This window comes from Eutrigla gurnardus, assembly GCF_963514095.1.
Source record: "Eutrigla gurnardus genome assembly, chromosome: 1".
Classification (NCBI taxonomy): Eukaryota; Metazoa; Chordata; class Actinopteri; order Perciformes; family Triglidae; genus Eutrigla; species Eutrigla gurnardus.
In genome coordinates this window covers 15,599,956-15,627,735 of record NC_139915.1, presented here as the reverse complement: position 1 = coordinate 15,627,735, position 27,780 = coordinate 15,599,956, and the positions used below count along the sequence as shown (strand labels likewise).

The 27,780-nt window shown below is 40.6% G+C and overlaps 1 protein-coding gene across 1 annotated transcript in view; it reads left to right on the top strand.

Annotated features, from left to right (window-relative positions):
• Nucleotides 1–27,780, top strand: part of LOC311012116 (neural-cadherin) — a gene marked incomplete at its 5' end in the record, with an annotated part of 428,889 nt that overhangs the window by 376,627 nt on the left and 24,482 nt on the right. The window contains 2 exons of the mRNA XM_084007453.1: nt 6,342–6,522; nt 24,636–24,880. Of these exons, the coding sequence (XP_083863579.1) occupies nt 6,342–6,522; nt 24,636–24,880 (426 nt within the window). The remainder of the gene's footprint in view (nt 1–6,341; nt 6,523–24,635; nt 24,881–27,780) is intronic.

The window sequence follows — 27,780 nt, the reverse complement described above, 5'->3', positions numbered from 1 at the left end:
AGCAGTGCTTAATGAGAAAGTTAGGAAAATGAAAGAAAGAGAGGCATTCATTATTATCCAATCACACCTTGTACAAGCACGGGAAAAAGGAAAAGAAGGTAACAAAGATGAAAGGCAAGTGGTCCTTATAGCTGCAGAACTGAAGCCTGATTTCTAGGTATTCTAACACCTATCTGGAGTCACAGCTAGTCTACATGACTGAATGTGTATCCACAGGAAAGCCAAGATGTAAACCCCACTGGTTCAAGACACTAATGATACATTTTGGAAATGAACTTCTATGCAGCACCTGGTTCTTAATAGGAAGAGTTTGACCCAGGTTGGCTTCCAGCTGCTCAGCTAAATGTCATCCTAAATGCTGGGGTCTTTCTTTCTTCAAGACATGGCAATGGATTTTTCTCAATACAATATTTGATAAGAAAAGGTTATCACACAAAAAGAGAAGTAACACCAAATTGATAGCTAATTTAGATGCTCTTTTTTCCCTAGTGGCAAGGATGGTGATCCAAACCAGTCCAATAAGCCTTGTTTGTGCTCATCCTCCTCTCATTCTTGCCAAGGCCCATTTTTTCCAAAACATTTTGTACAGAACAGTATTGTTAGATTTATTTTTCAAAAGGGAGACGAATGTTAGGCTGCATTGTTAAGAAGTAAACACTGTAGACAATGAAAAGGTTATGACACATAACAGAATACATCTTCCTGAATGTTCAGTGGAGAACTGACGGAACATACAGTGGTAAAATAAGAAGAATATTTTTTGCTCTACACCAACCAAACATCATCCTGGCTGCATTGAATATGACGTGTGTTTGGAGGAGAAAGAGATAATGTGATGTATTTGATGTGAAAAGGGTGGTGTGTCGTTCAAGGCCGGGGAGACGCTTTAACCAGTGTTCCTCCTGAAAAGTGCGACCAGAAATAAGTCCTTTTATCTATTCATACGCATTCTTTTCCTGGGAGAACTGTGATATTTTATGTGTTATTGAATGATTGATATGACAGTTTCATGTCTAATTCACCCAAATGCATCTTCATTGTTACCTGAGATGATGGACTGCTGTTTGAATGGAGAAGCTAGGGAGTACGGGGCTTCTCTCTCTCTCTCTCTCTCTCTCTCTGTGTGTGTGTGTGTGTGTGTGTGTGTGTGTGTGTGTGTGTGTGTGTGTGTGTGTGTGAACTGAGTTTAAATTGTGTACTGCTATGCAATAGATATACAGTATGTGTTGATATGATAGGAGTTGTAAGTGTGCATGTACTGTAGATATAGTAAGTATGTAAGATATTCTCAACTGAAAACAACTTTTATTTTAATGAAATTTGACCTTTGGATCTAACCCATAAGATAAGAGATATGATGATCCTTTATTAGTCCCACAATGGGGAAATTTACAGGGTTACATCACCAAAAGGGGATATGACAAAATATATATGCAAATGACAAAAGCATCAGTAGCAGATGCAAAATACATAATGTAATAATAATAGGCTAACCCATCTGAAGCATTTAAGAGTAGTGCGATGCTTTAAAACAGTCATGGCTGGTTTACCTGCTCAACGTTATATAAGGTGATGCGGAAATGGTCAGGAATGTTCATTTACTTATAAATTCACTCTTCTCACGATGTATAGATAAGGCCTTTTGTCTTGTGTCTCCTGAAAAGAAGTTTGGGAAACACTGCTGTAAGGCACCCAGGTAGCAACTTGAGGTTCATTGTCTCTCTCAAGAACACTTTGACATAATGTAGCTTTCGATTGAAGAACGACCCACTCGCTCCCCCGAGCAACAGCCATCCCATGAATACAGTTGTTGAGAATCTTTTTGGGCATTTATTTATGACTCTTGAAACTATTTTATATCAGAAATACATTTGACCATAGCTATATATTGCTTTCTGTTGTGTCCATTTCTACAATGTAAGACAATGCATGTTCTGATCTGACGATATAATGATGTAACAATAATACGTTTAAGGTTTGCTTCGGTTTAGGCAGGGCTGTTTTTAAGACCAAATCCAAAGGCAATCAAGACCAGGTCAAGACCTTATGGTGCGTTACAGTTGTACTCTGAAATCGGGATATCCGAGCTCCGAGTCGGAAATTTCAAGTGGAACGAGCCCCTAGGTCAGATTTCCGACTCGGAAAGTCCGACGATCCACACAAGCCCGACTTGACATTTAAAGATGGCTGCCCCGGTTGTAAACAGTAACGTTACTGATGACCGATCAAAGGGCGATCGATACTTTTTGTAAACAATGAAATACGTAGAAAGACTTTGTGTTTTCTCTTAATCCACCGTGTTTGCAGGTTGCAGAAGGACCGCATATTTGTCCAGAAGGTGTTTATATTCGGACAAGGCAAGCGCGAGAATAACTTTTGTAGATGTAGCCATCTTGTTTCCTCTTCCGTTTTTGGCCGTTGGCTACTTTTTCCGACTTTGTAACTGAAACGCTGATAACTCGGGCGTGACGTCATTCCCAGCTCCGGCTTCCGACTTCCGAGGTTAATGGAACGCACCAATAATACACAATAGTTATATGCTAATATAATAATATAATGATTGAGAAGTAAAGATGGACAGAAATATTCTATCTGTAAACAATATTCATCTTTTAACATGATACAGACTCTGCTAGCATTTAGATTTGAGGATCATTACAGTCTAATCCTGCATTAGCTTTCTGATTACGCACACTGCCAATCTCGAGCACTCGTTTGGCGTTCTGGGGGAGCGGCTTTGAACAGAGGTCTAACCGAAGGGGGCGGGACTTTTTTGGTTCGGTGATGCATTCAAAGTAAACGTTTCTGTGTTTTTTCCAAATGCCCTCCTCAACCTTTAATGCTATCAGGGTTAAAATAAATATTTTAAATTCAATTAAAAAAAAAACAGATGAGCAAGACACTTAATGGTCAGCACACGTTCATTTGAGTCTGAATCATTGCCTATTTGGGGGCCAACGTTAAAACCTGTTCACTCTAATCAGCAGGTGGCTGGCAAGATGCCCGAACATAGCTTTTATCTTGAGAAGTTGTATCATTTATTCATAGACACAGAATATGTACACACACTACACTGCTACATTCACAGCTATGGCTATAGGTGCCACCTGCCCACCAACCCTAATCAAAATAATCAGAAATAATCAAAAACCCTAATCATGCACATACACAGCCTTTGGGAGCAATATGGGGTTCAGTATCTGGCCCAATGATACTTCGACATGTGGACTTGAGGAGCCAAAAATCAAACTGCCTATCTTCCAATTAGTGGATAATCCGCTCAACCTCTGAGTCAAAGCTGCCTGGATGTGTGAACTGGGGAAGTTGCCTGGTTTGTGCATACACTGCAGCTGGCAGTAAATGATGGATTCAACCTGTTGGTGCATCAGATATTGTTGCAGCTGAACGGCTTGTTGGGATTCAACCACAGCACCCCTGCATTCAAGGCACTAATCCTGTCGGTTAACTGTATATGATCATTTAAGGGCAGCTGTGTGGAGCATGTCATCCTCATATCAGAAGATCGGTGGTTCGAATCCCAGCTCCTCCACTTCCTCATGCCGAAGTGTCCTTGGGCAAGATACTGAACCCTAAATTGCGAATGTATATAAAGAATGAGTTAGAGCCTGATGTGCAGCGGCTCCTCTGCCATCAATGCATGGATGTGTGTGAATGGGTGATCAGACTGAATGTAGTGTAAATCACCGTGAGAAGTCGAAAAGATTAGAAAATCGCTATATAAATGCAGATCCATTTAACGAGGGTCGGCCATCGGTCTGAAAAAATATCCCATGCCTTGTGATGCAGACTCTATCATGCACGATAACATTGAAGAGAGAGAGACCAAGGACAGAAGTGCAGATGTGATTGGCTTTCTTTGATCATGAAGCCCAGAATGTCCAATTCTCAGGTTTTTCAGTGATATAACTACACTGTAAACAGACGTCTCTACCAACCGTTACAAACAGAGTGACAGCTGACTCATCTGAACAGCAGATCTGTGTTATGTACAGCACGTCTGGTGTATGCCGCAGTTGAACGCATCAACATGCAAGTAACATTCTGTACAGGTGATCCCAAATCAACAGCTAGAAACTTGACTAGTGCTCGATAGCGCAGCCTGAGATCCAAGACAATTCCAAGTCCAACACAGAACGAGACCAAGACAAGTGCAAGACTTCGAAAAAGTGGTCTGAGACTGGACTTTGGTTCAGGCACATTTGTCAAAGTTCATGAAACAGTGTGGTATGGGTAAAATAAGTACTTCATTAAGGTTAGGAGTTCCCTGTTCCTAGTCTATATGCTAAGCAAAAATAAACTTACCATCTTGCTTTGGTGGCTTCATATTAATTGTTTTGGTATGAGTAGTATGAAGCAAGAAAGTGAATACCGGTAAGCGTATTTCCCAAAACGATGATCTATTTTATTAAAACTCTTAGTTGGAACAGAGAGAGAGAGAGAGAGAGAGAGAGAGAGAGAGAGAGAGAGAGAGAGAGAGAGAGAGACAACTGTGCCTCAGGCAGTAAAAGACAATGCATGTGTTTATTAAATGGACTTTAAAAGCATTTCCCTTCAAGAGACGTGATAGATGGTGGCAGGGTAATTGTACGTGAATGTGTGTGTGTGCCTGAGCACACCCTTGTCTGTGTGTGTTTGCCTTTGCTTTAGTGAACGTCGTTTTTGAAATAGTGGCTGAGGGCTAATGAGATGTTAAAGGACTAGTGTGTAGGATTTAGGGGGGACTTTTGACAGAAATAAAATATAATATTTCCAGCTTTATGAAATTACTTATCTTTTAATTATCATACAATCACCTGAAAGTAGGGCTGGGAATCGGGAAACGGTACGATCAGGCCCCGAATGACTTCGCTCCTACCAGGTATTGAAACACTTATAGAATAAAGATTCCCAGCTCCGGTTACTACAAATGAAATGCAACCGATACTTACATATTTAAATGCAGGTCAACAAACACATCAAACTTGATAAAGCATTTCTTTATTTATAACTCTGTATCAGTAGCAAATTCAAATATTGGAATCGGACATTTTTAAACGATACCCTGAAACTGTACTGTACCTGATACTAAGACTCATTGTGTATTTGTTAGATTATCTATACACTGGGAAAAAAATTATTCAGGGGATCTGTTACTACCAATTCATTAAATACATGGCTGCAAATTGAAACATCTGATGTATTGATTTAGATACAACTTTTAAGTTACAAACATGATTTTGATGAGTTGTGTTGATATGATAATGTTGTTAATTACATCAACTTAATATTGTGAGTCATTTTGCGTAAATCGATTTCAAACTAAATTCAAGTTGCAGTAACTTAATTGAATTGGCTGAATTGGAATTGTTCAGGATTTCAAGTCCCCATTCTCCCCACTGCCAACTTAACATGCCTGGACAGTTAAAATGTTAGAGAACCTGTCGGCTGAACAAATTATTATATTCTGAAATGTGATATGACCAATACTGGACTAATGCACAGAGGTTAGGCTACACTTGTAAGTTGATGAAATATGTTGTACTACTGCATGTAGCTATCCCTAGTCATATTTAGCAGTGAAATTTGGCCACCGTACCCTTTAGTTTAGCGTACTAGTGTTTCATTGTAATCGGAAATCGGTAACTTCCAACTGCTGAGTCAAACTCCCTCTGGTATTATTTGAATAACGAACAGTCCCTAACACTTAAAAATCATTTTAAATAATGTGGAAAAACTAGTTGGAACAACTCCATTTTATGTATGTTTATGTATAATTAACTTAAAAAAACATGTTTATTCAACCAATTATTATATAGTTGGTAGTTAAAAATGTCCCAAACTCAATGTAGTGTGTTGGTTGAACTTAATTTCATTAGAAGTTGTCATAACTTAAAACTATTGATGCAAAACTGTTGCATTATTTTTTGTTGTTGAGCCAAAGCATTTGGTCTTCTTCATGGAGTCTGCCATGAACGAGGAACGAGTGGGTCTTTCACGTTTTTAATTTGAAGTGGCAGCTTGAATTTGTTGGCCAAGGTAGGTTCTTCTACACGCACAATCTGCAATCTCCTCACCAAATCTGCGGTGGCTGCGCGGGGCAAAACTTGCATTACGCCGGCTCCGCCACCCTGCACAGCGCCGCGAAACTAGGGCCCTCAGACTGGAGTTTAAGCATATTCTATCGACCCAATAGGTAACCTTTGAAAAACAAAACAAAGGGAAAAAAAGTACAAAACAGGTACATGATGAAGTCTATGTAATTCCATGTTGTGTCTGTGTAGCTGGGTGTGACAACGGTGTATGTCTTGTTCCACTGAACTCTTCCATTTTTCTGCCTACAGGCTGCATGAGGGACATACGCCTCAATGGTCGCTACATGCCACTGGACAACCAGCCGCGAGATGGGGTCTCCCAGGTTAGCATACAAGGCCTCTCCCTTGGGTGCTCATCTGACTCCTGCAAGAGGAACCAGTGTAGCCCCCCCTTCACCTGCGTGGACTTGTGGAGGGTGCACGAATGCAGGTAGACGCACACAAACCGGCACACACCACACGTAGCAGCACATTCACACTTGAATGCTCCACATAAACACTCCAGCAGACACATGTATTTTAACCAGCTCACTCTTCATCTGAAGCCATTGTTCAGCTTTTGACCTTGGCATTATTTTGTTCAAAGCCACAAAAATGTGCTTTAAAACAACCTGCCCGACTGACTAAAGAATGTGGGAAAATTGTTGAAGCAAAAGCAACCCTGTGCCGATATTTGTTCTGAAGCTGTCAAATTCCCTGACAAGAATTTTATGGCACAAGAAAAGGTTTGCTCACGTGTGCATGAGGATGACGGGCTGTCAGCAGGAAAATGTGGCAGCCAATTACCATTCACTTGATGTAGTGAACAACAGGGAAAAAAAAGTTCAGGCTGGCATAACAGAAAGTAAAAACCAAGCAGTAACTGGAGTGAAAGTGACACCAGGGACTTGTTTAAAACAACACACCGGTTCCTAGGACCGTTATGTTAACTGTGTGTATGAATAAATAAATACATAGCAAAACTCTTTACATGCAGGATGTGAACAAACATCCTGCATGGGATCGAGTTTTAAGTTCCAAAGTAACCTTTTGTCACGTAAGGCTTGCACACTGTGATGTCATGAAACAGGCAGCAGAATCCACTCTCTCATGATGTCAAACTGGAAATCTTTAAGATTTCTGCAATGCTTGATTTGGCGGCACCCTATAGCTACTGGTTGAAACAGCAAATGTGCTTTAATAATATACAGTAGGTTCCAGAATACTGGGGGCAGCAAAACAAACTATTGGCATTTATGATGGAGTGAATGGGAAACAGTTGGCCTTTTTCTATCTTTGCAACAATTATGTTATTTTATTCTGCACGCATCATGAGTCAGTGAACAGCGCCAGTGAAAGAAGCTGGTGTGCAGCCTCTCACCTGCAGCTCTTCATCAAACAGCTCCCTGTGGCTGTTCCTTCTTGTGCCATTACTCCCTGCAATGTTTCAAACTGATCCGCTATGAAACAAGGCCAACAATGACTGCTGTCTTGTTTTGGAGAGGCATTTTTCATCAACTCTAGTGGTCAATGTCAAGCTCACTGACAAACACATTGCATTTCCTGTGATAGCTGTGTGATAAAACTCAACGTGTATTTTGTTACTTTGAAGATGCGGTTGTAGGTTTGTTTGGTTTGCATTAGCAGGAAGTTAACAGAGCATTCAGTTATAGTGATGTAACAGACATTAATTTAAATGAAAATCTTTGACCTTTAAATGACAATATGTATGTGAAAAGCTTCTCTATATGATATTCAGAGTGTTAAAACAGCGCCACACAACTGTTTGCTATGTCAACACATAGAGGAGGAAAGTCTAACTGAGCAGAGAACAAAGTCACACTCCCTCTGTGTGTGGTGTAATCAGAGCTTCTCTGTTCTTGGGCTAAATAGCCGGGCTGGTCACACATACTTTTTAGGACGTGTGTGTGCATCTAAGTGGGTCCCACCGGCACCCTGAGCGACAAAGTCACAGCAAAAGTGTAGTGCCCACCCTCCGGTTCCCCCTCAGGGAAACTCTGTCAGCTTTGTTAGCACTGTTGCCATTGTTTGCACTGTTAGCTTCCAGCCACCGACTCAGCCGTCACCATGTTGAGAGCTGTGGCAGGCAATTGCTATGCTCTGAATTTCGTATTGAGCACCTTTAAGGCTTCAATGGGAAAATTTGTTTTAAAATACATCAGTGGTGCAGCCTGTTAAAGAACAAAAAGTGTCTTCCTCCTTGCTATTACAACATTTTTAACTCACCACGATGTGTACAGTTGTATGATATATATATATATATTTATTTTGGATGGAAGCACTCTGAAGTGTGGTTTAGATTTAGTAATAACAAATGTATACAACAAGATGTAAACATTTACTAGGTCTAAAAAGAGCACGACTTTGGGTTGTATTATGTTAAAGGTGTTTTAGAGCTCACAGGGAGTGAAGGTCACGATAACCTCTGGTGCATCAAGTTGGACCATTATTTTTTAGTCTGTCTTTGCAAGTCTCATAACTTTATAGAATTTAGGTAGTTACATAGCAGTACCTCTTTAAACATCTTTTATTTTCCAGTCGATTACTGATTGTGTCAGTGGCTCAGAGGAATTTATTCTGATGGATCCACTTCCCAAAGTGTTAAGATAATCGCTCTGGATAAAAGAGGCATAGAGATCACAAATCGACTGTAGCTAAATGTGTCTCGACTCAGCAGCTTTCTTTATGACCTTAGTCTACCTTTCTCTGCAGGCCTGGTTGACTATCGTGTCAAGGCTGTGTGTGTTTGTGTACTGTACTTAGCCTGAATTGACTTGTCTTCATTGCCCCTCGTTGTTTAGTTACTTGATTATAAACCACAGGCTGACATGACAAGAATGTGATGTGACTGCCAGACAATCTCCAAGTGCCTGACTGGTTGAAGGTCATCACACATAATGCATTACGTGTTCATTTTTGTTTTATTTTGAAATTGATATCTGCTCTTTGAAAAACATATGAGCAAGTGCACTCATTAGGCCTCTCAGTCATAAGCAGGGCATCATGTGGATTCAGATCAGCACTGCTGTTACCCCCTCAGCCTGCCCCACAGAGGAGAAATACTGGGGAGCAGCTTCAAACTCAGTCCTACAGTTATGCCATCACGCATTCATTTGAACTGGCCTCTGGTCTGTACACATCTGTGGGTGAAACAGTGTGCTAGATTCTGTCCAAATAAACGCCAAATGCACCAAAACATGTGTGTGCATCACATGTAACAATTCAACCTACTTAAACCCTAAGACGAAAGACACACATGCTAAATGGAAGGTACTGGGTAGTCTGATATCTGGCATAAATAAACAGCCGGCTGACTGCCTAAATTGTCTGACAAAAAACTCTCGCTTCTCCTCCCTATATTATCAACAAAAATGATTTATAAACAAAAAAGACACTGTTTGCAGTGAATATCAGACCATATTTTAAAGCATGTCTGACATAAAAAAATCTGACTATTTAAATGTTTTATCCAAAGCCCAGTGTTCCCTCAGTCCCAAAGTTGCCTTAATTCATCAATAGTTAATCAATGGATAAGACTTAAAATTAAGAAAAAAAAACTTCCCATCCAATTTGTGTTTATTCGCATCACTTGCGTATCTCCCTCATTCTTGTCATTTGTGCCGGCCAGTGCAAATTTGTGTATGCAAACTTATATAAAAGAATTTGCTTTGCGTTTGGTGTGAACATAGCATTAGATGCACACCAGTGAGGTAGTATTTTCAGGCTGTATGTTTCTAACGATTTTAAGTGAGAGAGGGTGAAATACAAACCATGACGCCCAGTTTGAAGGCGTATCAAACTTAAATAGAGAAGGCAAAAATTCTGAAGAGATTGCGGTTGTGAATGTTGACAAGCTGAAGTCAAGTGCAGATTGCTGCCTTTGAAAACTTTTAATAATGTCCAGAATGTATAAAACTGTGAAATAATGTACGGTTTGTTGAAAAGCCAAATGATCAATATTGAGCTGTGACTGTGCAAAAAGTATGAATGCTGTGACAAAGTTGAAATCCTGTGAGAAAGTCATACTCTTTATGAATGTTTCACAGTTTGAATGGATTTTCTATCTGGAAGTGTGAATGACTAGATGAGCTTTGAAAATGCTTGAAACAGTGTGAATAGAGGATTTTTAAAGATTCTGTAATCTGCTTGAATGAGAAAAATGTAGAAAAATGTCAAATATCTCTAAAATTATGAATGATATCAATTAGAAAAATAGATGAATAGAATATTCTGTTTGAATGGAGTGAATATGTTGAAAAATGTTGAAGGAGTTAAGGTCCAAACTTTCTGACCCGGAAGATATAATAAGTAGAAAAATAAAGAATTTGTGCACAGAAGAACACCTCCTGCTTCCACAGCCAATAAAACAGTTAAAACTATTTGAGGGAGAATTGCACAGCTCTGGCAAGAAGTCAAAACAACAATGACATTCCTATCTTGGTTTTTGTGAGGTAAACGTGACTGACTAACAGGATGGTCGCTGGCTAACACCAGACTACACTGCAGCAAAAGTTGACCCTTTTCTCTGCCACAACAGTATGGCTGTGGTGTGGTGGTTATTGCCAGTCTACACATGGCCTCACACAGTCCTTTAAAACTTCAATCCCCACAAGAGCCAGTGTGTTCAGCGACAGCCTTGTCTCCCTTAAAAGGCAATGACTAAGGCAGTGAGCACCATCTGCTCAGTCACTAAGCTTAACGCATAAAATGTTGGAGATGAAATTAAATTATTTTCCCAGCCACCCCTGACCCTAATGGGATTCACACTTTTGCTTGATCAACATTTCACATACACTACTGTGTGACTTTCTGTACAAGGGTTATTTTTTTGTCAGCGGGAAATGGGAAATTTTGTGCAATGAGAAACCGCAGCAAACTTAACCACCCTCTCCCGCGGCACAGACCGAATCAAACACTGAGTGCTCTTAGCCACATGCACTAATCTCAGCAATTTATTTCTACCATTGGAAACCTCAGCCTCCATTCAGTCTGTGCAGCTTTGCTTTTAATCTTGCCTTTACCTTTTTCCCATCCTCTGATCCACTCACCCGAATCATCTATCCACCAAACTATTTTTTTTTCTCCAATGGCTCTCATTTTCGCACTCTGCCCCTCCATTTCTTGATTTTTATGTCTCTGATCTCACTGAGCTCACTCCTTCTCAGTTTTTTTTTTAGCACACACATACATACGCAGTCTACTCCTCGATCCCCACCCTGCCTGCTGGTTCACCTTGTTCTTTTTTCACCACTTGACCTGAACGTTGGATAATGATTAGAGAGTTGTAAGTGTTGGCATCGAGTGCTCCAAGCTTAGATATCTGGTTACTCAGGGGGGAAACAGTTCAATAATAGCATAGTGTTGTTCATTCTTCTCCATTGGGCTCAGATAAGCACATAAGACCTCACTTGTCACTCAAATGTATTTGAGCATCGTATGTCTAGCAGTACTAATGACAAGATATGTATTCACAAATATGAATACAGAAAAACTATTGTTTTTTTATTTTCTGCTGCGAAACTTGGGTAAAAACAAAGACTATGGGAGAATACATTAAAGAGACATCAAGTTAATCACTTGTGATCCTTACTTTTTTAAGGTAAGGTAGAATATATTTTATGTTCGCTGTGACTGATTGTGATAGACTGCTATGCATTGGGGGTAAAGTTATACAGCAACACAAGTGTGTGTGTTTGTGTGTGTGTGTGTGTGTGTGTGTGTGTGTGTGTGTGTGTGTGTGTGTGTGTGTGTCGGGTTCTAGTGTGTGTGTCAGTGTGCTGTGTGCGCTTCTGTTGGAGGGCAGAGTTGTTGCATGGTTGTGTAGTTGTGTGAAAGACCTTATTTTCAATATTAGCCTAGCTGAATGTTTTGGCTTGCAGACCATGAACTTGTTTTTTTTAGTCTGTGTCAAGGTGTCATGGTTTTGAGCTACTGGCTACGACACATGCACAGTGTAACTAGAGCTGTGATGTTGGACGGTTACAGCATCAGCAGGACACTAAGCACTAGTTAGAGTGTGTTTCTCACATAGCTTTTTATTTTAATTTTTAAAAAGAACAATTATAGCGTTCAATTAACTTTTTGCTAAATCCCTCCCCTGAACCACAATTGTCCAGTCATAGTTTAGCAACCATGACTTCAATTTTCCAAATGTCAAAGCAGCTCGGCCTGTGGTCAGAGCAATACTCCGTACATAGAGTTTTGACAGTGATGTGATTTTTTTTCAGCCTCTCTAAAAGTAAAGTAAGTTTAAAGTTTACCGAAGTATATCAACTTAAGTAAAACAAGCTTATAAAGTTATTTCAAGAATACAAATGATTAAATACAAGACCATAAAACTGCAAAAGCAATCAATCAAACATAAGCAACAACAAACCTTGTGATACAAAATTACAAACACGTGACAGCATGAGGTGACACAAAGACCAGTTTGAATGAATAAGTATTTAACTGCATCAACAGGGACACAGACCTAATATCTACAAGAGCAATTCCACAGTGTCAGAGCCACCACTTTTAAGGCACGATTACCTTAAGTTATATAAGTAGGGATCACTAATCCAATACTCGGAATTGAAAATTTCTTCCGTTAGGAGAGTAGAATATTTGTTTCACAATTTATGCATGATATTTTTGTAGATGATTAGGTTAAGCAAAGTGCATCCAGACAAATTTAACAGCTTAGTTGTTTTAAGAAAAAGACGTAATCGGACTAGTATCAATATCTGCAGATACTCAAGGTCAAGGTATCTGTATCGAACATGAGAAAGTGGTATGGTGCCATCCTTAGTTATACGTCAGGAACAAGGTACAACCAGTAAGCCCTGGTCAGAAGACCTAAGTGACTAAAAACATTTCACTATATGTGAAAACTAAAACCTTGCAGTGAATCCTGAGCTTGATGGGAAGCCAATGGAGAGAGGACACGATGTGTGTGATGTGGACATGGTCAACAGCCTCCCAGCAGTGTTCTGGAGCATTTGTAGACGGCCCAGGGACGACTTAGTGAGGCAGATGAAAACGAAATTGCAGTAGCTTAGCCAGGATGATATAAAGATGTGAATTATCATCTTGAGCTCAGGATGTGATAAAACAGTCTTAACGTTGGCAATGTTTCTATGGAAGAAATGTATACGGGTGAATGATTTTATAAAGTAACTACTGACAGGTTGAATTAAACTCTGAGATTTCTAAAGCACCTTTTATACTGCCTTTTCATTGCAGGAGTATCACTCCTTTTTTCTGCATCATCGTCATTGTAAAAGGTACTGAGAAAGAAAGGGGTCTCGTTTCGAATCGTTACGCCTCTGAGACGGGAACGGAGGCCGTAACAGAGGCGAAACGAGAAGAGACAACCTTTTTGTGAACGGAGCGAGTCCAAAAACTGGAACAGAAGGTGAGGATTGGAAGACGTATTACATGTACGACCCGCCACCGGGGGATATAACAAGCTCAGAACGTTGATCCGCAGATAGAACAGAAAGCCAGTAGTTGCTCGCTCTAGGCCGCTATTGTATGCATATACATGTTGTATATGATGCACAGCAACTTCACTTGCACTTGCAGAGTCGAGATGAGCAAAAGTTCACCTTCCATCGTTCATGGAAAATATCAAGGGCTGCTCTTTCCATGATGTCTGTGTAAAAACGCCTGAAGATTTGCCAGGACCAATGTTTGAATTATGCTGCGGGGGAGCCCTATTTTTAGGGATGGTGGGTGAGGGTACTGTACACATGCACATGCTTACATGAATGTTCCCACCTACATTCAAATATACATACAATTAGTACATTTTAATTCATACAGAGAAAGAGAAACAGGAAGAGAAAAATTATCGAGTGTTTTCATTTTTATTTTTTTTTTATCTCCACAGAGAAACAATATAAATGCCAACACACAGAGGACAGGCAATGGTTTGTGTTACTTCATTTAACAAACCAGACCAATTATGAAGCCTTTCAAGCTTCCTTGAAATATAGTGAGATAACTTTCCACACCGCTGCTCTAAACACCCAATGGCCTCTGCACAGTAAGCATTTCAGGAGTTACCGATTGCAATGGAAATACACCACAGTAAGAACAGTTATGAATGTGGACAAGTGCTTTACTATGAGCTATTTACTATTATTTATTTCAGGGACATATTTATACAGAAAAAAACTCCAAAAACTATGATATTTTAGAGCTCAACTTACTTTCTCAAATGAGGCCTTGTGGGGAAAGTCTGTGCTCTCCCCTGTATTTTAATCCCTGGTAGAAACATAGCCTTACTTTCAATACCAAGGAACATTGTTTGCTAAATACATTATTCTGTCAGATTACAGATTATAGTTCCAAGACAATCAGGAATTTTTAACAAATGCAGTTTGGGTTAGTACTTATACTTTCATTATGTGTTAATCTTGGCGGACCCTGTGGTCTTTTCGACCACTAGACTTCCTTAAGAAAACCTCTCATTGTACTGACAGTCTGGCCCACACAGTCCTGGTGCTGGTTCTCCCATGCCTCCCTTCCCCTCAGCAGGCGCAGCAATACAACCGTCGTCTCCATCAGTGTGGTATTGATGTTGGTTCCCAGCAGGGACCGGTAAAGCTCTGCTCCTGGCTGGAGGAAGAGTGACTGCTGCTGAACACAGAGCTCTCCACCTCCCACAGGAGCTCAAAATGCAGTTTCCAGATGGCAGTAAAGGTGGAAGTTTCCACTCATAGTGGATTGGTGAACCTGCATGAATTCGTCTGATTTTCTCGGGATCGTACCCTGGCGAGCATTAACTTAACTACCGGTATAAAAAATAGTCAATCTGAACCGTTTACTTCAAGCACGGAAGCCGAACATGACTCAAGATTAGCTACAGTGATCCAACAGTTAGCCGAAAGAGGACTGACTGTGAATGAAAAGAAATGTCAGATCAAATTGACATCCATCAAGTACATGGGTCATGTGCTGTCTCAAGAAGGTCTCAAAGTGTCAGATGACAAAGTCCAGGCCATAGTGCACGCCCCTCCACCAGCTGACGCATCACAGCTGTGTGTTTCCTTGGATTAGCTCAGTTATGTGCAAAGTTCATCCCTCGATTGACCACAATAACTGCACCACTCTGGGAACTCACAAAGCAAGACGTCAAATGGAAATGGGAAAAAGAGGAACAACACGCATTTGACCAGCTTAAGAAATCGCTGATAGCAGCTCCAGTCATGGCGTATTACACTGTTGGAAGACCTGCCAGAATCACATGTGATGCTTCTCCTATTGGCTTAGGAGCAATTCTAGAACAACAGACAGATGGAGTCTGGAAGCCAGTCTACTACGCCAGTAAGAAGCTCACACTTACTGAGACACGATACTCTCAGTTCGAAAGAGAAGCTCTAGGGGTATTCTGGGCCTGTCATAAATTTAGCCTGTATCTTATCGGATGTGAATTCAAGATCCTCACAGATCATAAAGCATTAGTAAAGGTACCGTCACCAAACTCAATCCCTCCTTCTGCAAGGGTAGAAAGATGGCTGTTGTATCTACAGCAGTTCACATACCAGATAATCCATATTCCGGGCAAAGCCAACAAGGCGGACCCCCTGAGCCATCAACCCGCTGGCAATTACGACAAAGCTGAGGAAAAGGAAACTGAAGAATACATCTACAGCGTGGTAAAGGGTTCCGTACCTCATGCTCTAACCCCTCGTGAGCTTGAACAGACCTCAAAGGATGATCCAGTAATTGTTAAACTTCGCCATGTCATACTCAACAATGACTGGACCTATTTCAAAGGCACAGTATTCTAAGCAGTCAAGGATGAACTCTGGACTGCTGGACAGATGGTCATGTGGGGAAACCGAATCGTAATTCCGTGGACCCGAAGGACACTTGCTCTATGTCCCCCGTCTCTGCCGCACCACCGCCTGACGAACCGACCAGGTCAGCCCGGTCAGACATCCGCCCGCCCGGCAGAGAGACTATCTTATATGTTGTTGAACTTTTAGCCCTCTTGTAATGGAAAAAAACAATTGGGAAGACTAAACTATGTTAAAATTATTTTGGAGTTTAGTTGAGAAAAAAAAGGAAATTCATTTTAAACTCACCTTGTTGAAGTGTGAATGAGAATGATTTAGTATGCATTACTGAGTTGTTAGTATAACATTATAGCAATGTCTATATGTAATGATTTGCATAGCAACATGATTTTCTTAAAATCTACCTCCTTGGTAAGTTCAGTATTAAAAAAGAGGGAAGATGTAATGTTCTAATGGGATAGTTAAAGTAACGTGATCACGTGATACTAGAGAGGCATATATTAGGCACGTTTGAATGTGTGAGAGGCTGCTGTAGTATACCGTTCAATAAAGGAACAGTCTAAAGACCTTATACCAGTGTGCGGTCAGTACAGTTCCTGAGAAGAAACAAGTGAACTGTTGACATGGATAGGTATCAACAGTTAGAGTGATCACATAGAGTGATTACTGGCTGTTTTATGTGTTGAGACTACTACAGACCGAATTGTACTGCTCGAGCCACTATCATTTCACTGCCTCGTGGTCTCCATCTTCTCATCGCTCACTGGATCTTCTCCACCATCACCATCTTCAGTCCTCATCTCCATCACTCATCAGATTCAACCTTCTTCATTTTCCATATTCCTCTGTGGAGCCAGGAGGGAAAGTTTTCCTCGCTAAGGGTGGTGGTAGGGAATTGAGTGCACTCAAAAAACATCACGAAACATGGTTAATCAACCATAAAGACTGATTTCATGTTTCCCTGGTTATTATTTTTTTTAAAGAAAGGTGTATCGACGGTTCCATTTGAGATCTCATTTTCTTGTTTTTTGATCGTTGGGTCTGTAACATATATTAAGTTATTGTTCTAACTGAGAGGAAAATGAAACATCCATCCATCCATCCATCCATCCATCCATCCATCGTCTACTGCTTATCCTGTAATCAGAGTCGCGGGAGGGCTGGAGCCAGCTGACATTGGGCGAGAAGGAACCCGACCCTGTGAGGCGACAGTGCTACCCATTACACCACCGTGCAGAAAATGAAACATAAAATGTTGAAACGTAAATGTACTCGGTTGTTGGTGTGAGTTATTAAGGGAAGGGTTAAGTAACTTAATTGTGTACTTCACTGCTTCATAGTATTCAGAGAATGCAGAGCTGTTCAATTTGCTCTAAAGTGTCTTTAGCCTTTTCAGTGCTTCCCTTGTAAGCCATTAAAGTTCAGAGATGCCCAATCTAAGCTTGGATTGGCATCTGCTGAAGTTATAGCTTTCAAGCGCTCGCTGGGCATGCCAGCTGCTCTGTTAATGCCCTGCTTGACAACCTAGCTGCTGCATTGAATGCGTATCTGTGGTTGGATCACCTCGAGCTGTTGGCTTGCAAATGAAGCTACAGAGGTTCTCCACAGTGTATTCACTACTGATGTTTCAGTCACATCTTTCTGCAACAGGGGGACTCCACAAGTTCCTATAGAAAGAGTTTGTAGTCAGTTTTCTCTCAGTGTGTCCCATAACGCCTGGGAGCAAAACGCACTGATACATTTGCATCTGAGCTGTTTGACAAAACCAAGGCCCCATGCAATGCCTATAGTATTCCTGAAGTAGATAGTAAAATAAGACAAATTCAGAAGAAAATGTTGTCTTTTGTTTTGATGACAACCATAGGTTCAGGCAGAGACTTTAACGGCTTGGAAAACGTGAAAACAGACGCACTGTTGCTCTGCTTGGACAGGATGGATAATGAAGTTGAGCAGCGGCTTTCTATTAGAAATGCAAGCCTCCAAAAAGGCATTCAAGCATGCAGCCCCAATTCAGACCTCTTCTTGAGTGAATCACATTTGAGCATTCTGACCACTGCAAGATTGATTTGAAAACGGAAGACGTGCTGATGGCCAGGAACTACTTTTTTTTTCAGCAAAAAAGTGTCTGAATGTCCACCCAAAGATATCCTTGCTGTACACAATCTTCTCGCACCAGACATGTTTCCCTCTCTGATGGCCATTATTCAAGTTACCCTAACAATACCAGTAAGTAGCTGCTCTTGTGAAAGCTCCTTTAGTGCATTGCATCGGCTTCACTCCTGACTGCGTAAAAGAGGCTGCACATCATTGCAGCCATGTCAATTGAAAGTGAGATACTAGGATCATAGACCGATTTGCTGTCTTCAAAAACAGAAGATTGATTCCCACCAAGTAAATAGCCATTCTACACATCCGTTTACGGGGGTGTCATTTCTATACCCTATGTCTAGTTTATATTATTTCACACAATTTTCTAGTTTCTGGAGCTCAATAGTTTTACTAAATGAGGGTTGTTGTATATCCTATTTGAAGAGGCCAACAGAATGTAAGGGCTATGCACATGATGAATGAGAATGTTATTAACAACATTCACATTTGTGCTGACAAGTGTTAAGTTGATGAAAATGTCCGTTTTGTTATTAAATATGTAAGCAGACCTTATAAGTGAAGTTATGCTCTTTCTTATTGAAACAACTAAACAAATTGAACTAATGTGTTGGCAGAAACAGTGTTGTGCTTAATTTGTATAAGGAAATAGATATTGTTGGTCACAAAGCCTTTGCTCTGTGACTGTTTCAAGCTGGTGAGTGGCATTTATTTCAGTAAGATCTGTGCGCAGTAGAAATTATGATGAGATCTACTGTAAGGACTGATGCTCTGAACAATACATCTCCTGACGTAAATGTTCACTCATAAGGGCATGCCCTTAGCCTCCCTGATGACATACATTACCACACAACAACATAACCACACGTCTAGTACGATGATGTTGTTGTGTGGTTACGTGGGTGATCAGGGATGTGTAATGTTGGAGATCACATATGCATCATAGTAACATGTACCTGTGTATGTAAGTTACATGCATGTTCATTTTAACCTTACGACCTCTGTGTCACTGCTTTAACCATTTGTATTCATGTGCCACAGCATTAAATATTATGGCCATCTGTTTCACTGGCATCGTCCGACCATTTCACATTAAATATATGGGTCATACATGTTGTTCTGGGAGTCATTGGCAAACAACCTATTTTGTTGTTTGGGTATAAGGACGTGTTGCTAATTACTGTGAGTGAGCATGCATCCTCATCTGGTTATAGACACTCATAGCACTGATTCCAGTCATGGAAAGAGAAAAGAGAAGCAGTGATGTCTAGTTGACTGACAGCCATCCTGAAGTCAGCACTAACACAGACTCCAGCCAGGCATGATGAATACTGAATGATGATCATGGTTTGATAATCCAACCCATAATTAATTTAAAATGTTGTGTGTCAAGCAGCTAGGTGATTTTTTCCCCCTTGTTCTCTCAAGATAGCTGGCATGTAAAACTGCAATAAGAGGATTCATTTATGACTCAGATTTTAAAGGAGTATTGGTGTTGGACCAGTCATTTGACTTTGTTTTTGCCCTCGTGGCTAAAATAAAATCAGACCAGAGGAGTTGTGTCTGAATGCTCTCATGGGGATGAATGATCTGAAGCTCATGCTGAAATGCTAAAAAAGTGATCAGAGAAACTGTCATTAGAAACTGTTTGGAAAAAGGGCAGGCACTTTCAACAAATACTTGGCAGATGATTAGATGAACCATCTGTCAAACAAACTCTTACTGAAGTCAGTCATGAGAAGAGGAAAAAAAAAAAACAGAAAAAAAGCTTTTCCCATTGGACGGGCTGTCCAATGGGAAAAGCTTTTTTTTCTGTTTTTTTTTTTTCAATGAAGAAATACTCTCCAGCGTCATATTTACACATTTATTGATTTAAATTAAACATTCTAATGTACACAGCTGCCAAGATGAAATAAAAAAATAAAAAATATGATATTTATATAAATTCAAATAATAACTTTATTTACCGGTATATAGCACATTTTATATATATACTCTCTCTCAAAAACAAAATGGAGCATTTGGCAGCTAACGAGGAAGATATACTTCTGAAGGTTGGTGGAGTCAAACATTGAGATAAATGTACTCAGAGCCGTGGAAAGTGAGTTTTGGTCTGTAACAGGACAGCATACTAGCATTGCATGGCACACAGCACAGGCATACATCACTGTCAAAAAAAAGCGACAAAATGCAAAACGCACACAGATTGATACTAACGCAAACAAAGTAACCGTTTGCTAAGGTAACAAATGTTGCTGTACAGCCTTGCACCGAAATTGACGGTGAAAACAAACACGTGAAATATAAAACTGTTATAAATAAAATAAAACTTAATTATTGACGCCTCTGACATTAGGCTTAAGACAACCCTATCGCACAGCATTTTAGACAGAACACACTGACTCAAAACATCATAGGCCTACACAACGCATAATTCATAGGCTACATTAAACTATTGCCTACAACAAATGCTATAAAACATCATAAACGCACAGTATAGCCTTAGCCTACATTTTCAAAAACAAAAAACACAGCGCACTGCGCAGAGCATATAAACCATCAGCATAAATTTATAATGAATCCATTAAAAGACCAAGAGAAATAATTAAACTATACTACTAATAACTAACTACTACAGGCATCATCATTAGGCATACGCTGCTCGGCGGCAGTTGATAATTTATCCATTCCTTACCATGAGACGACAATTTGGTCTTTAATGAATAACACCAAACACTGCTTGACGTTCAGGGGTAGCGGAGATAAAGTCCTTCATGAGGGCATTGATGTCTAAAGCATTCAGGATGTCCGAGTGCACATTCATGAGGGACAGGTGGGTGAGTCGTTTCTGTGTCATTGTGGACCTCAACCATGTTTTTAATCTTCTCAGATTTGAGAAAGATCGCTCTGAGGAGGCCACTGAAACAGGTACGCAAAGACACAGATGAATACGTTTATCCACCTCGCTGAAGAGAGCTCTCGTTTGTGGATGGAGCTTACTCAATATCGATGCCACATCGTTCACCGTGGTGCACCGAGACTCCCCCGTAACACTGTGCATCATTTTAAGCTGGAGATCGAGGCGACCCCTGTCCAGCTCCTTGGGAAGCTGAAGGGTGTCCAAGTCAACCGGGGATGCACCTGCTGCCACTATGACCGCCCTCTCTCGATTCGCTGCTAGCATGACACTAAATCGACAGCCTGATAGAACTCACGTCTCCAAGCCTGAATGTATGCGCTGGGCGCAAGTGCCTCTGGCTCCGTGGTTTGGCGAAGGCGGGCCGGGGTTCTGCTCTCTCTGCTCTCTCTTGCAGTGGTGTTAGGCATCCTCAGGTCATATGTCGCAGCATATACGTTCACTTTTTCAAGCATCTTCTCCACATTTTCGTCATGTCGAAGTGCTGGTATCCGCTGTTTGAGCACATTTGCGCATTCAAGTGCACTGAGTGCCGTTATTTGGGAGCTCTGCAACCTTCTAGCCACTGCCTCGCAGGGTTAAGTCAAGTGCATGGTTGCTGCAGTGCACATACATGGACTGAGGGCACAACTCTTTCAGTCGGGCCTGGACTCCAGAGAAGCATCCTGACATGTTACTAGCGCCATCAAAACAGTATGCGACAAGGCGCTCCATTGGAATGTTCAGCCTTAAAAACACATCCACAATGCAGGAAAAAAGAGTTTGCCCGGTGGTGTTGTGGGCGTTATAAAACCCCCAAAACACACAGTGCGATTGAAGGCTTTTGTCAACAAACTGTACACTGCATGAAAACTGCTCTGTTGTGCTCACATCGGTAGTGCCGTCAGCCATTAATCCATAGAAGGTGGACTCGGATGAATGTGAGACTATGTCCCTCTGTACAGCATGGGAAAACTGCTGGATGATCTCGTTTTGCATGGTGTTGGACATCCAATTATCCCTTCCCTTTATCCACTCTTGCTCTTTCGGTTGGTCATATGTGCGTTCCAACATCATTTCGTATAGGTTCCCATCCCTAGTAGTGTCACCTCTGAATGGAATCCCCTTGCTGCCCAAGAACCGAATTGTCCTGAACAGCAGCTCCAAAACATGTTGTGCAGTTGCCTGTCGTTTGGAAATCGCATCGGACAGTAGGGCATTAATAGGCACATTCTCCAAGGCAGCGGTCCTCTGAATGGAGTCGGCGTGTAGTTTAGATTTTTCATGTTCATTGAATTTTGCTGTGGCTTTACACCAATTTCCAAATCAGTTTGACAGGAATGGGTTGTCTGCCCTGAAACTCGGGTATGAGTTTTTTCTCTTTAGCATTCAAACAAGCAAAACAAAAAACTTGATCGGTCTCAGTGTCATAATGTAGCCATCTCCACCTGTTGAACCAGGCCGGCGTGAATGATCGACAAAATGTTTCTGTCCCAAAATGGCGACCAGAGAAGTTGTAGTTCCAGTTGTAGTAGACGAGCTGAAAAGGCGCTGTTACCGTGCCAGGTAGCCTGCTAGTGCCAGCAGCAATCGGTGGAACTGAGGTAGGCTCTTGGGGTCTCCTTCTTTCAACACTCGGACTTGAAGCCGACAGCGGAGGTGTGGTAATCGGTGTTGGGTTTTGTTCAGTACTTTTGGAAGATTGATTGAAAAAATCGGAAATTCTTTTCTGTGCCATATCTCACTGACATATCTAGGGTAACCGCCATGAGCGTAACTCACTGTAATATTCGGCTACTTAATATGACGTGTTTGTCGTACCATAAAGCTTAGCGGCTTAGCGTCTCACTCAGATTTTTTTTTGTTAATTTGTTTAGATCTCCTAGGTTTAATGTAACATTATATTAGTGCATAATAGAAAGGGGGACGGAGAGTTTTTGCACCCCCACTTCCCATGGCTATGAATGTACTTCTACCTGTCATTTGGCCTGAAACACAACTCCAAATCTGCTGGATTTGGATTTGCAACCGTGACTCATTTCTCACAACTTTATATGCCAATAATATATCTGTAGCGTGTTTGCAGCCTTTTCCAGTGCTCCCTAACCAATCATGTTCTGTATATCGGAAATGTTTAGCTGACTATTGGTTTTTGAAACCTGAGACATGGGGTGAGTAAGAATTGTAATTGGTCAACTTGAGCTGCTTGTATTTGCAGAAGACAACATGAGGCAAAAAGAGGACTATCAGTAGCCTTCACCATGATGGTCTTACTGAAACCATGATGATGCTTACACCCCTATCCATCATCCCAAACCTCTGAAGCGTTGCCAGTGAATGTAAAATGCTAGAGTTTCGTTGCATATGAACTCCATACATAGAAGACACAGTTTGGCACGTGATACAGTAAATTAACCCTTTAGTATCTCATCTGGGTTAGTGTTATAGAAAACGGGAAACCGTTATGACATAATGTTGCTGTTTCATAGTAAAATTCCGTCAATATATAAGCATGAGCAGACCAAAGGCAAGACTCATCATGGATGTCATCAAAATGTAGAGCCTGGAGCTGCTCCATAGACATTGAAAGAGATACTGAATTAATGGGCTCATAAAGTGTTTGTTTGAGCTGTTACACCCAAATGAGCTTTTAATTATAGTGGTGCTTTCTGAAGTGAGGCAGAAAATATGCCCCTGTTTGCATAAAATCACCCTTGTTACTGCCAGCATCGCAGTCAGCATTTTCCTTTCCTGCAGTTCATTCTCCACTGACATGTCCATCTGTGGACACCGAGTCAACGAGACTGTTTCACTCCTGAATGAATGAACAATTCAATTCACAAAGGCATTCTTTCATCATGTAAATTCATCTTTAATTTAGCTTCCAATTCTGTAACGATCTTGTCATTATAATTTACATGCTGAGTTTTTCTTTGAAGTATTTAACTGCTGCGGGATTATTACAAGTTCACATAATTAAATATGTCAAACACATCTAAGTGAACGTTATCAGAAAATAGAAATTTTATTTTATTTTACGAATATATGGTAAAAAGTTCATTTTTTTTAAACATGCAACTTCTTCTCAAATCTCATATGCTTGATATTATTTTAACATTTGGATACTTTCAGGTGATAATCGATTTTTATACATGATTTGAGCCAATATAAAGTTAACCAAATCACTCAATTTTAATTTAATAATCAGTGAGTCTGCTAGTTTGTGGAAATAGTTTTGTTTACAGTTGTTGCTTTTGTAGCTGTCTTTTGAAGAATAAAATTGTTATTCACATTTGCTTTGTATGGATTTCCCAAGACTTAAATCACACAGTGATCTAATGGAATATCCCTAAGCTTGTATTATAAAATCCTTAATTTTATACAGTATTGCAATTGACTTTGACACAATTTATATTTTGTTCCTACCACATTTATTTATTATCTACCCTATATTAATTTCAAACTCTTTCTACAGAATTAATTAAGAGTTTGGTTTGTGTATTTGTCTTTGGATTCCCCAAAACGTTGTTATAACCAACCAAAGATTTCCCTTTTCTACTGAACACAAAACTTGTTTCAAAATATTATCATGAAAATATCATTTGGTATCATCTGAACTAGAAATACATTTCAGAAAGTTTTCAGAACCCAACATTTATCATTTAAACAATAATAGGCCTAACATTAATTCTGATTCTTTATTTGTCCTTTTCCTTCCCCTCCCCATTGACCCTGTCTAATACTTCTTTGCAGATGTCCTCCTGGCCACATGATCCGTGTGAATGGGACCAGAAAGTCCTGCGTCTATACCCTCTGTGCTACACGGCCTTGTCACCGGGGAACCTGTGTGGCCCAGTCACCCTCCAAGTTCACCTGCCACTGCCCAGATGGTTACAGGGGACGCCACTGTGAGACAACACTGGCCATCTATCGGGAGGACGTGGGCCTGAGCTTCAGCTCCCTCTTTGCCATCTGCATCTGCTTCATGGCCTTACTAGGTAGCTATTGCATCTACTGCGTGTTACACATAAGCCCTCCGGCTGTGCAATTATCTCCTCATACCTGTATGCTTGTGTGTTTTTTTGGAATTGCACCTTGACTTTCACTATATAGCAAAGATGCTACAGAAACACAGTGGGAAGGAGAAACCCAACCAGGAAAGTAGCCCATAACCAGACTTTTAGGGGAAATCCCTTTTTTGTCCACCTGGGGTCTATTGTCATCATTGTGTTCATTATGACTACTTTTATAATAGCACTTAGCATTTCCATTTTAGGAATGGAGGAAACATAGACTGCAACATAGATGCAGCAAGATGATATAATACAGCCAGATACAGAATCAGACAGTAACATATACGGCATATTGTATGTTGCCACACTGAACATCTCTGTCATTTTTTTCACCCAATTCCTGCCACCATAAGCCAATCACCAACACCACCACCCACCCTATAACCTTTAAAATAAAGAATATATACCTCGCAGGTTGCAAGAGTAAAAATGACCTTATAAAATAAAATCACACACAAAATGCATCACACAGACCTAAACCACGGCCTTAGCTGCTGGTAGCCCCTCACAGCTACTGGCTGGCCAGATACAAACGTTTCACTTGAAGTCTTACGTGATGGATTTCCGCAAGATTGTGTGATAATGCGAGAATCCAGCTGCCTTGCCAGGTAATACCAATGATGCGACATTTGGAAAAACAGGAAATTTTATTGTTTCGAAGTAAGCCCCTGAAAAAAAAAAATCATAACAGTTATGTTTACGTTGGACCGAAAGTTAACTGCAATTGGGCAGGCTTGAAACTTGTTCTTGTGAAATGCTTACTGTACTGATAGCAATACACTGTTGCACTTTTTTTGCTAAATGCCCTGAATGTAATTGTAAACAGAGAAAGAAGTCCCTTGGCGTAACTTTAGCTGTGATAACGGACCCCACATTGTAACAAGTCCTCTACTGCAGGTTAGGTCAGCCAGCAAGTTGACATGGAGATTGATCTGCTTCACTTGGACCTGCTTCCCAGGTTGATGAATGCTGGAATCTCCATTCAAAGCTCACTCTGTAAAACATGGGTTATGTGTTAGAGTACAACACAGACCTGAAAATGTTTGAGCACTCTCTCTCTCTCTCTCTCTCTCTCTCTCTCTCTCTCTCTCTCACACACACACACACACTGACACACAGTGTACAAGAGGATTTTTTTTAATGATGTACTAGACATTTCTTTCATAATTAGTGCCTTACTTACCTAGAGACTTGTTTTATGGGGATAGTTGCCAAAAAAAGAGATCGATGACATGGGGGCAAAGGGACAGGTGTCGCCTGGCATTCTGGAAACAATGGGATGGTAATTATTATGGTTTGGATTATTGATCAAGGCCACTCAACAAGATGGTCAGCAGCAACAACAGTGGCTCTGATACAGAGCTCATCAAGGTCATTTAGATAAAAAAAACAAAAACCCTTTACCCGATGGCAGCTCAATTTGCGTCAAAATCTGAACTTCTTTGCAGGGCTGCCAACTTTTCAATTGAGTTTGGAGTGAGATTCGGTAACAGTGAAATATGGGCCTTCGGTGACGTTACTCGCAGAAGTGGTGGGGTCATCACTCCTCGAACCCAAGAAATCAAATTTGCAATTGTAAAAGACTTATAAATGAGAAGCCGAGTCAATCATCACTGTCAATCATGAACACGTATTGTTGATCATGTTGAGTTCATTTGCAAAGTCGTTAGAAGAGACAGGACAAAGATGTCATCACTCACACAGACCCGAGACGCTTTTTATTGCAGACTGCCATATGGGTATCTCCAGAATATTGTCAATCAGCAATGTTCCTTTTTTTTCCAGTAAATTGCGTCTGTGTGAACTGGCCGAAATCTGTTTTTTTTTTTTTTTTATACTTTTCATTTTTTATTGACAATTTCTATTCAATGAAATGGATCCCAGGCACGCTGCATGCTGTTTAAGCTGCATGAATTTGCAAACGTGAATTAGTTAAGTAATGTCTTTAATTTAGTTAATTTTAGTGACAGCAAATAAGATGTCATTCTACAACATGATAATGCTGATGTTTCAACCAGTGGTTATGGTGAAAGCTAGGCAGAATAAAGCTCTGTCACTCTGCCAGTTTGTTGTACTGTAATGAAATTGTGTGTAGACGGCATCAGACAGTTGTAAGATCCTTGAATTAAACTGAGAAAGCACCTTTTATATCCATACACAAAGGGGTTCATGAACGTAAAAGTAGATACTGAGTTATATAACAACAACAGTGTCGGCTCTTGGTTGTCGTAGGCCTATAAAAGACTTATATTTACACATAAATAATTGACATAATTACATAGCTTAAAGCCAGTAATGCACTCAAAAGGTCAGAAAGGAATAGTAGGTTAGGACTTTAGCTACTAAACATCTTTGGTGGTAGTCTCCAAGAGCCGGTGGGTGAATGGACTACAACACACTGGTGTCTGTGATGTTAAAATCCTTGTTTTTTTCTTCCGCCTGTCAGTTTTGCTTGTTGAATATTCATATACCTGTACCTTTAGCTCTATGTTCCTATTCCTAAAGGATCCTCTGCTGAGAAAGTGCCTCAGGCAGAGTCGTACACGGAGAATGAGCTATCAGTATGATGACATGTTCCCCTTGATTAATTGAGGACAATGCAACAGAACAGTAAAGAGCAGTATAAGGCAGACCACAGTGAATGGGAAGGAAACAGATCAGAGAAGTACAGAATAAAACAGGACACAGCACCAGAAGAAAAAAAGAAAGAAAAGATCACAGCACACAACACAGCAGACAATAAAGAGTGCTCAGAAGAATGGTGTCAATGCTTCACTGCTGCTGGTCATGTCTGGCCATCTCATTGGTGATTCAGAGGCCACATC